Source organism: Mustela putorius, unplaced genomic scaffold, assembly GCF_011764305.1.
Source record: "Mustela putorius furo isolate JIRA1106 unplaced genomic scaffold, ASM1176430v1.1 tig00537304_pilon_pilon_pilon, whole genome shotgun sequence".
Lineage (NCBI taxonomy): Eukaryota > Metazoa > Chordata > Mammalia > Carnivora > Mustelidae > Mustela > Mustela putorius.
The window spans coordinates 91122-101865 of NW_025422442.1; the positions used below are offsets into that span (position 1 = coordinate 91122).

Consider the following 10744-nt stretch of genomic DNA (forward strand, 5'->3'; position numbering starts at 1 on the left):
TTCTGGAATTAGGCGGTGGCGATGGCTGCACAGTATGGTGAATATGGTAAAAAACACTGAATTACACTCTTTGAAATGATGACTTTCCTGTTACGTGAAGTTTAGCTAATTTCAAATCCAGTTTAGAGAAGGAGAGGTCGACGCCAAAGAAGGTGGAGCTCTAGTGCTCCCTCCACGTCTCTCTCCTGACACAGACCCCGAGCACAATGAGGATGACAGCACCGCCCAGAAGTCTCCCTGCCGGTTCAAGGCGCTCAGCAGCTGGCTCTGGCCCCTTAGCCCTCTGACGTCAGCATCTGAGGAGACCTTCTCTCGCTGGCGTGACGACAGGGGCCATTGTGACGGAGGACGGCGCTTCATGCAGGTCTTTGGCTCACTGACCCGCGCGAAGGCACCGGCACAGTCTCTAACGACAGGCACTGTGGGCCGCGTGCTGCTTTATGGCCAAGCGCCCTCCTGCAACCACCGTCCCGCTCTGAGAGGGAAGCTTGGGGTCTCGGGGGGCCTCAGCTCCCTGTGGTCTGGGCACAGCTGGGCCGGCGCTGCCAGCTGAGACGTGCGCTGTCCCCTCTAACCGTTCCGCTTTCACTCAAACGCTCGATCCCCGTGTGCCGGAGTGGCAGAGGCTTTGGTCTACTCGTGAGCTGATGACTGAAGAGGAACAAACGGATCGAACGCTAAAACCACAAAGAAACCTCCAGGGCACCAGAGTCCAAACAATGATGCTCTTTATTTCTCTCTCCAAGTAGGCTGCAAAGGGGTAACCCGCCACCCGGGAGCCATGTGGGTCAGGGCGCCTGGCTCACGAGGGAGGGATGGAACGTGAACTTGCTCTGAGGAATGGGGGGGGCAGACCCTCTAGGAGGGCTTCTCACGTCAGTGTGTTGCTGACTAGGATGGAGGCAGCACCCAGGAAAAATGCCGACTCCGCCAAGCGTCCGGTCCCTGACAGAGTCTCCTCAATTGTACGCTCGGGGGAGAAATCCTTCTCCAGAGAAAGAGGTCCTCCCTCGTTGCAATTAATAAAGTTACAACAACGAACATAATAGAAACTATTAGTTTTGAAAAATTTGGATCTCGGGGCTTCAGGGGGTACTTCGGAGGGATACACGAACGTGCAGTTGCTCGTACAGTTCTTGTAAACAAGGAGTTCCCGTTCATTCAAACCTAGAGATACAGATATGAAAATCATTGATTTCAGGCTTTCTGCTTGCGAGCATCAACACACACCTCACCAGTCTAACTAGCGCCGCGTAGCACCGCACCCTCCTTCTACATCTGCTTCTCCGATGCCTAGAATTCTTCGCTGGTAGAGAACGTCAAGTGAGGCCTCGAGAGGTTCTGTTCCTCCTTGAACAGGTTCTCCTAGAAACATTTTTCTGTCCGCACTGCCACCTCACCTCTGCCTCGGGCTCTCCCCCGATAGTCGCTGGGCACCTTGGCACGCAGCCGCACGCGTGACATGCCTGGCTTGGTACGTGCGCTAAGACTCCCAGGGCTCTAGAAATACGGTGGCTCGTGTCCCGCAGGATCACACAGGCCCTGGCGTGGAGCACCCCAAAACCGTGACCCTCACCTGATTTTCTGCAGTTGGAGCGGCCCCTCGGCCAGACGTTCCCAGCTCTTGGCCCAACACAGAAACTTGCGATGTGCGCGTAGTGCCAACCTGCTCCCCAGCACAGACTGGACGCTCTGTCCCAACGAGGGCCCCACAGTGACTGTGATCACCTCAGTGGCGGGCACACCCAACAGCCTCGGCCAGCCAGTGCCGCTGGAGCCAGGCTCCCTCTGAGGCCTCCTTCGCGAGTCCTTGAGTTCGAGTCCTCGGCTCTCGCTCATGAGCCTGCCCCCGGGGACCCGTGTTGACCCACGACTTGTTTCCCTGGGACTTGCCGCAGTTGATGTGCCGTTCATGGCTCCGGGGTTACAGAGAAGGAACGAACAGCCGGCTCCAGGCACTTGCTTTTCTTTCTTTGCCACGTAAAGGACTCTTGAAAGTTCCGTACCGTCCTGTGGAGCGCAGAATCCTAAGTCGGCCGCCGAGGGGGTTTCCAGGAAGGGTTGGTAACAATATTGGCAGCGTCAAAGTCCAGAAACAGAACTGGATGAAAACCCTCATTCCTGCTTTTCTTCCTCCATCAGGCACGACGAGCAGCCAGCGCCCAAGACAGCAAGTGTCTCGGTGTGTAAGCCATATGTTAACTTCGTCCATCCTTGAACTTCGTTGTTGTCGTTGGACGTTGTGATTACGGACTCCTGCTGTGTCCTTTCGGTGTCTGGCTTCTCCTGCCTGCTTCGTGTTTGGGACACCCACCCCCGCCGCGGCCCCTGTTGTATCCCGCCTGCTCGGTAGCTCTATGCTTCCCCGCTGACTGTGCCACGGCACGGGCGTGATGGGCGTCAGGGCTGTTCCTGGCTCTTGTCTATCCCCAAGGAGCATGGCAAGGAATGTTCTGGGCCTCATCCAGAAGCGAGCGCGCAGAGTTCTTTAGAGCTGATAACGCCGCGTCCTCAGGGTGCGGACGCGTGGCTGCGGCAGATGCTGCCGAACACGCTGCCGGGCCTGCCGTACCTATGCACGCTCCACAGGGTGGTGGACGCTTCGACGACTCGCCACCCCTGACTGGGCGTTTGTGAATGCGGAGCCGTTGCCTTGGGGGTACCGCATCAAGGCTCAGACTGGCGTTTCCACCAAAAACGATGATGCTGAGCTTCGTTGTGGAGACTTCCTGCCCATGTGGGTATCATCTTCTGGTAACATCCTTCAAGCCGCTTTGCTCGAATTTCTATGCAGCGATCTGCTTGTTCAACTGCTGATCCGTAGGACGAAGGTCATTGTATACACACCGCGTACAGCCCCTCCGCAGAGCGCCTTCCACTGCTCTCTCTTCATCTCTGGCATCATTTTCACTGTCTCCTCAGTGTCTTCTCAGGGGCAGAAGTGGTGAGTTTTTATGTAATCGCACCTGCCACTTTGGCCACATGTGACCAGCACGATATTGTTCGCTTTTCTCAAGTTCGTAATTATCCAAGGATACAAAGATATTCTTCTACGTTTCCCTTCAGCTGACGTCTTAAAATTTATCTTCTTTAAATGCAATTCAGGGAACGTCTACGGTATTCCGAGTGTCAGACGCAGAACCGCACGAGTCATCAGGTGCGAACCGCAGCCAGTTCTCATCCAGCCGGCAGTCTCCTTACTGCCCATCGTCCCGTCACCCCGTCCCCATCCCTCACCTCCAGGAACCCTCAGCTTATCTCCTGCAGTTAAGAGACTCGTGTGGTTTCTCTCCCTCTCTGCTTTCAGCTTCTTGTGTTTTTCTTCCCTTCCCCTACATTCATCTGTTTTGTTTCTTAAACTCCACATGCCGGTAAAATCATGTGACGTTTGTCTCTCTGAGTGACTCATTTCTCTGAGCATAAGACACTCTAGTTGTAACCATGTCGTTGCAAATGGCAAGATTCGTTCTTTTCACGGCTGAGTAATACTCCATTATGTGTGTACACACGCACGCACACACACGCACACACACGCCATCTCTATGCATTCTCTGGGCACTTTCCGTATTTCGGGGAGTGTGGACACTGCTGCTCTAAACACTGGGGTGCATGTGCCCCTTCGGATCACTGTTCTTTGGATAAATGCCCAGGACCCCCTTGCTCTCTTCGTATTTACAAGGAGATCCACAAGACACCCGAAGCTGCTGCTTTGGTGTAAAGTACATACGGTGACTAAGGTCCCATCTCCCACCAGCTGTGAGCGCAGACAAGCCTCCTTCCCTAAACCTGCGGGGCCAAAGTCGTCAGAAAGCATGAAACCAGACACACCTGAGATCTCCTTGCCCCTCTAAAGGTCTATTCTTCAACCTGGACACCAACATCAGACTGTCTGAATTGACAAAAAGGTATAAATCATCTTGCGAGTTCAGAGCGCCATCCTCCAGTTTCTCTGCTCTCCCGCAAGATTGCCTCGGGCCCTCCAGCCCTTCCTAACCCCGGCACATCCCAGTATCTGGTTCAGCTTGCATGTGGGTGCACAGACACACACACACACAGACCTACTGAGAGTCTGACTGGAACAGGACGTTCTTAGATTAATTTGGGGAAAACAGCCACGTTACGTCCACCGGACTTCACCATCTAACCACGTAGATTTTTAATTGCTTTTCCGCTAAACGTTTTCCCTTTGACAACGGCATATTCAAAGCACTCGCAGGAAATACAGCAAGCTCCCGTGTAGCGTCGCTCAGTCACTTGCAAAGGAACATTTGGCGAGGGCACAGCGGGCTGTCACAGCCAGGGCACTGGCTTTCAGAACGGTCAGGACAGACAACAGTTGCATCGCCGCACTCCGCCCTCAGACGGATGCACTGACGTCTTTGCCACCCAGATGCCAGCCACGGACCCTCGTCCGCACGCGCTCAGAACTAACCTGGGGTCCGCTTCTCGCAGTTGGTCATTTCGAGCACGGCCTCAACCGGGACCACGGACGGTCACCTCTGGGGTTCACCCTCCCTCGTTCCGCAGAAGCCCCAGACATTCGCTCAGGCTGGCGGATCGGTACCTGCTCCTCTTTACTGGCAGGAGCACCCGCAGGGCGGCCGTCCCATGGCTTCCGTACCCTTTAAGCAGTGCAGAACAGCCGGGATGCTCCGGCCGGGCGTGTCGCACATTCATCTGCTGTGAACAGCCGCACCGTTTTACTTGGTTACTCTGGGGAAACCCTCAGAAGTGCCATTCCGGGCACGCAGAGTAGCTGCGTGTTCAGTTTGTAAGAAACCGGACCCCGTCTCGGCTGCCCCTTCACTGTCGCTGGCGGTGTGTGAGAATCTGGTTTCTTTACTGTCCCGGCCAGCATTCGGGGCGGTCACTCTCTTCTACTTCGGCCACTCGGATTCAGGACGCCTAACTGTGTGTGTCAGTGTTCATTTTGGCAGTGGCGCAAGATGCTGAACATCTGTTCATGGGTTTCTCTGCATCGGTGAAATATCTCTTCGTGTCTTTGGCCTCGTTCTAGCGGGAGGGCTGCATTGTTTGCTGTTGAACGGCGAGAGCTCTGTCTGTGCTGGGGACCGCGGTCTTCTGTGGGGAGTGCGGGCTGCACGCTGGTGCTCCCGTGCGTAGCCTCTCCACCCTCCGAACAGGGCCTTCCGCACAGAAGCGCTTCTCATCGCTGGGCGTCCCCCACCGCCAGTTCCCCTCTGTGGGTCCCGCTCTGGCGGCCAGGCCCGGTCCTCTTGGCTTAGCCTCCTCGGCGCTCTCTCCTCCTGAAAGTCCCAGACTGCACCTTTTACACTTAGCCCACGGTCCTTCGGAGGGAATTTTTGAATCCCAGTTGAGGTTTAGGTGAAGATGAATTTTTGCCCGATGCTCTTGAAGAGGCGGTCTTTCCCCACCGACGGCGCCGGCACGGTTGCCCAGAACCCCCGGGGCATGTGTGTGGAGTGTTTCTGGGGTGACAAGTGGTCACTGGCCGCCGGTGCTTCACGTTGCTCAGCTTAGGGGCCTGGAGAGTGGGGCGCCTTTCTCAGGACCCGAGAGCCTCTGAGTGAGAGGCGAGAGCGTGCTGGGAGGGCCCGACTGCCTGACCTTTCTGCCTGAGCTCACGCTTGGTCTTGGCATCTGCGGGAGGTAGGTGTTGCCCTGATACGACCATGGCGTGTCCACTTCCTGGGTCTGCTTATCTGGAAGCCTCTGGCAACGACCAGAATCAAATGGGCCACGAGGAACTACCCAGGTTACACAGCGCTGTCGACACACACGACCAGGCCTGCCAGGGACTAGAGCCTAGAGAAGCAGCCACCCCCAAGCCCTCAAGACAGCTCAGGACATGTGCACACTGCAGCCCGCCCCGGCAGATTATGGGGCTGGGCTCTCCATGATGGTGGCACTGCCCTTTGCTGGGCTGAGCCTAGTGCTTGGGATGTGCTCCCGGGATGGGTCAGAATGGGCCAAGGGCCGGTTCTGGGTGCAGAGAAAGAACTTATTGGACCTGCTCCCTGAAACGGACTCAATCACAAGGCGTAGGAAGGACAAACAGATACTTACGAACGGAGATTGTCAGGCAGCGCCTCAAATTTAAGGGACAGAGGTTAGATTGTGAACAGTAGAAATTGTTGATGGTCCAACAGTTGTAGCACCTCATATTGTAGGGCCCTGAGGGAAGACGCAGTGGCATCAGGCCCGCGTGTCTCTGCCCCGTTACCAGCCGGCTGCGCCCTCCCCTGGCAGATGACCCTCCCCCTGCCTTGAAGGCCCCTTTGCTGTTGGCAGCACGAGCTTCTGGACAGAAGCCGGGGCCTGTTCCTGCTCCCAGAGGCCAAAGGGGGGACCCTGCCCTCTGCAGATAAGCCTCAACTGCCCGAGGAAGCTTGAGAGTCATAAACGGCCGGTGCCCTCCCAGAGGCTGCTGGACCAGCCACCCCTGCCTGCTCACATGAGGAAGTTCCACCCCGTGTCCGCCATCTGCACTGATGACAAAGGTCTCTGCTGGCTACGATGACAGAAATTCCCCCTCGAACTCCTTCTCTGATCAGGATATCACAGTAAATGCTTATCCCATTCCTGAGGGACTCGACATACTCACAATGCTCACTTGAAGCCATGACCAATGGCCAGCCGCCGGCTAGCAGCAAGGCGCAGAGGAGCATCATCTCCTGCAGAGGCTCGAACCTACGGGCGAGGAGACGCAGGGCACGCGTGTCAGCAAGCTCCGTGTGCACACGCGTGTCAGCAAGCTCCGTGTGCGCAGAGCGCCGCCCCCCGGCTGCATGTGTGCAGGAGCCAGGGGGGCACGAGCCGGGCTCCTCAGGGAAGGGCAGCGCGTACCTGCTCGCGCCGCTGGGCTCCTCTCCCCACCTGCCCCTGCACCCCCGCCCAGCAGGGCCCAAGCTGCTCCACGCAGGGACTGGGGCTTGGCCTTTCCCAGCAGGAAGGCTGCGCTACCACCAGCGACTTCATCTTGGGGGAAGTCATCCCGCCTGCTCGCCCCCAGGCAGCGCTCGGCCCAGGCAGCCAGGTCCTGGGGCCGCCTCCACCTGGAGCTCGCCCGAGGTCCCCTGTGCCCCCAGATGCTCCTCCTTATGCACCCCTCCATCTCAAGAACAACCTGGGGAAAGCGCCAGAACACTGTCCGCCTGGCTATTTCCTGCTCCCGCCAGCGTCTGGACAGACATGGGGGACAGGGCGTGACTACAGCGTGGAAGATGCCAGAAGCCTCCTTGCACACTGGCCACAGTGTGCCCCAGGAACGTTCTCCCCGAACCCCACCTCTGCGGAATCAGGTGGCCCCGAGGTGCAGGCCTGGGAGCGCCTGGGGCCCCCCACAGCTGAGCCCGGACCCTGGCCCTCGGCTCCAGGGCGGCCCCCGAGGCACCAGCAGCGCCTGCCTCTGCTCCAGCACCCTTGGGGCCCCAGCGGCACCCCGACCTGTGCCTGCCCGCTGTCCTGCAGGAACCCTGGTGCCCCGCCCCAGCAGCTTGTCGCCCTGGAGGCCCCACCTGCCTTTTCAGGGTCACGACCAGTCCTCGGTGCTCAGGGGACGCCTCTCCCCATGGGGCAGGAGGTGGGTCCTGCTGGAGACGGAGCCGGACTGGGGGGCAGCCTGGCACCTGCCTCACTGGGGCCGACCCTGAGCGCGGGGGAGGCCACCTGCCCGAGAGCGGGGGGCCCTGCGCTGAGGCCAGAGGAGACAGGCTGAGGCTGAGAGTCGGCGCCTGCCCGGCAGGAAGCACCTGCGTGAGGTGCTGGGGAAGGGGTGTGGGGGCATGGGGCCGCCTTCCTGAGGGGCAGGGGTGCGGCCGCCTTCCTGAGGGGCAGGGGTGCGGCCGCCTTCCTGAGGGGCAGGGGTGCGGCCGCCTTCCTGAGGGCAAGGGTGCGGTCCGCCTTCCTGAGGGGTAGGGGAGCGGTCCGCCTTCCTGAGGGGTAGGGGAGCGGTCCGCCTTCCTGAGGGGTAGGGGAGGGTGCGGCCGCCTTCCTAGGGGCAGGGGTGCGGCCGCCTTCCTAGGGGCAGGGGTGCGGCCGCCTTCCTGAGGGCAGCGGTGCGGGCCGCCTTCCTGAGGGCAGCGGTGCGGGCCGCCTTCCTGAGGGCAGGGGTGCGGCCCGCCTACCTGAGGGGCAGGGGTGCGGCCGCCTTCCTGAGGGCAGGGGTGCGGCCCGCCTTCCTGAGGGGCAGGGGTGCAGCGGCCTTCCTGAGGGCAGGGGTGCGGTCCGCCTTCCTGAGGGGCAGGGGTGCGGGCCGCCTTCCTGAGGGGCAGGGGTGCGGGCTGCCTTCCTGAGGGCAGCGGTGCGGGCCGCCTTCCTGAGGGCAGGGGTGCGGGCCGCCTTCCTGAGGGCAGGGGTGCGGCCCGCCTTCCTGAGGGGCAGGGGTGCGGGCCGCCTTCCTGAGGGGCAGGGGTGCGGGCCGCCTTCCTGAGGGGCAGGGGTGCGGGCCGCCTTCCTGAGGGGCAGGGGTGCGGGCCGCCTTCCTGAGGGGCAGGGGTGCGGGCCGCCTTCCTGAGGGGGGCGGCCTTCTGAGGGGGCAGGGGTGCGGGCCGCCTTCCTGAGGGGCAGGGGTGCGGGCCGCCTTCCTGAGGGGCAGGGGTGCGGCGGCCTTCCTGAGGGGCAGGGGTGCGGGCCGCCTTCCTGAGGGGCAGGGGTGCGGGCCGCCTTCCTGAGGGCAGGGGTGCGGGCCGCCTTCCTGAGGGGCAGGGGTGTGGGGCCGCCTTCCTGAGGGGCGGGGTGCGGCCGCCTTCCTGAGGGGCAGGGGTGCGGCGGCCTTCCTGAGGGCAGGGGTGCGGGCCGCCTTCCTGAGGGGCAGGGGTGCGGCCGCCTTCCTGAGGGGCAGGGGGTGCGGGCGGCCGCTTCCTGAGGGGCAGGGGTGCGGGCCGCTTTCCTGAGGGCAGGGGTGCGGGCCGCCTTCCTGAGGGGCAGGGGGTGCGGGCCGCCTTCCTGAGGGTAGCGGTGCGGGTTGCTGGGGCCCCCTTCCTTCCTGAGGGGCAGGGGTGCGGCGGCCTTCCTGAGGGGCAGGGGTGCGGCGGCCTTCCTGAGGGGCAGGGGTGCGGCCGCCTTCCTGAGGGGCAGGGGTGCGGGCCCCCTCCTGAGGGCAGGGGTGCGGGCCGCCTTCCTGAGGGGCAGGGGTGCGGCGGCCTTCCTGAGGGAAGGGGTGCGGCCGCCTTCCTGAGGGGCAGGGGTGCGGCCGCCTTCCTGAGGGGCCGAGGTGCGGGCCGCCTACCTGAGGGGCATGGGTGCGGGCCGCCTTCCTGAGGGGCAGGGGTGCGGGCCGCCTTCCTGAGGGGCAGGGGTGCGGCCGCCTTCCTGAGGGGCAGGGGTGCGGCGGCCTTCCTGAGGGGCAGCGGTGCGGCGGCCTTCCTGAGGGGCAGGGGTGCGGCGGCCTTCCTGAGGGCAGGAGTGCGGGCCGCCTTCCTGAGGGCAGGGGTGCGGCCGCCTTCCTAGGGGCAGGAGTGCGGGCCGCCTTCCTGAGGGCAGGGGTGCGGGCCGCCTTCCTGAGGGGCAGGGGTGCGGCCGCATTCCTGAGGGGCAGGGGTGCGGCCGCCTTCCTGAGGGCAGGGGTGCGGCCGCCTTCCTGAGGGCAGAGGCCACCTGCACGAGGGGCGTCCACCTGCGTGTGGGGAGACGCCCTTCCTGACAGGCGCTTCCGGCCTTCTCGAGGGCGAGTCCCTGCCTGAGCAGGGGTGGCGGTGGGGGAGCCCCTGTGGGGACCCGCCCGCCTGTCCGGCAGGGGCGCGGCCGTCTGCTCGGGGCCACCGTCCGGCGGGGCAGCATCTGCCCGAGGAAGCGGCCGCCGGTCATGGGGCCGAGCCCCCGAGAGGCGCCGCCTGTCCCCGCGGGGAGCGCCCGGCTGCGGGGGCGCGACCACCGGGCTGGGGACAGCACCTGGCTGGGGGGTGGCGCCGTCTCTGCGGGGGGGAGCCCCTTGCGGCAGGGGGTGGTGGCCCCTACGGGGGCGTGTGTGAGCCCTTGGCCGAGGAGGACGTCGCCGTGCGGGGCGCGGGGAGCCGCTGCCTGAGGGAGGCGGCCGCCTGCTGCGGGAGGAGCGCCGTCTGAGGGCCGCGCCGGCCTGTCAGGGAGCCGGGCGGTTGTCGGCGCAGAGGCGGCCGCTGTGGGGGAGCAGCCGGCGGGGGCGAGCGGCCGCGCGCCTGGGGGAGCACCCGGTGGGGGCGGGGCCGCCGGGGCACACGGCCCGCCGCGCCGCGGGGAGAAGCTTCCCCGCCGGCCTCCCGCCGCCGCCGCCGCCGCCCCCGCAGTCCCTTCCCGCGCCCACCGGCCGGCTCCCGCAGCCCCCCGTCCACACCCGACCCTCGACGACCCCAGAGAACCTTCTGGAGCCCCGGGCTTCGGGGCCTGAGGCCGCGGGCACAGCGGGGTTCCGTGCGCAGCCGAAGCAGCTGAGCGAGACGACCCTCCGCAGCACAGCGGCGCGTCCCTCAGCTGGAGCGCGCCCCGGAGGCCGTCCGCGCCGGCGCGCCAACTCCCGCGGGGCCCTGCGCGCGCACGCCCGTGCGCATGCGCTCTCAGGTGCGCGGGATTCCAGAAGCTTCGGCAGGCTCCGAGGGCCCCGCCCTCCAGGGCCGGGAGGCGGGAACCGTTCCCGAGGTTTCCGGAAGGTGGTCGCCGGCCCGCAGCAGCAGCAGCAGCAGCAGCAGCAGCGTCGCTGACAGGGGCGGGGGAGGGGCGCGGAGGCCGGCCGGGTCCGCGGGGCCTGGGCGGGCGCGGGGCGGTGGTGCGGGGCGGTGGTGCGGGGCGT

The 10744-nt window shown here is 63.7% G+C and overlaps 1 protein-coding gene across 1 annotated transcript; it reads right to left on the reverse strand.

The window, feature by feature from the left end:
* Positions 1–711: 711 nt before the first annotated feature.
* On the reverse strand, positions 712–10483 carry LOC123390347 (glycosyl-phosphatidylinositol-anchored molecule-like protein). Its single transcript, XM_045074265.1, has 4 exons — positions 10317–10483; positions 6587–6672; positions 6049–6156; positions 712–1167 (listed from the first exon to the last, which is right to left on the reverse strand). Exons 2-4 carry the CDS (start codon positions 6651–6653, stop codon positions 872–874), a joined length of 471 nt encoding a protein of 156 aa, XP_044930200.1. The 5' UTR covers positions 6654–6672; positions 10317–10483; the 3' UTR covers positions 712–871.
* Positions 10484–10744: the final 261 nt, after the last annotated feature.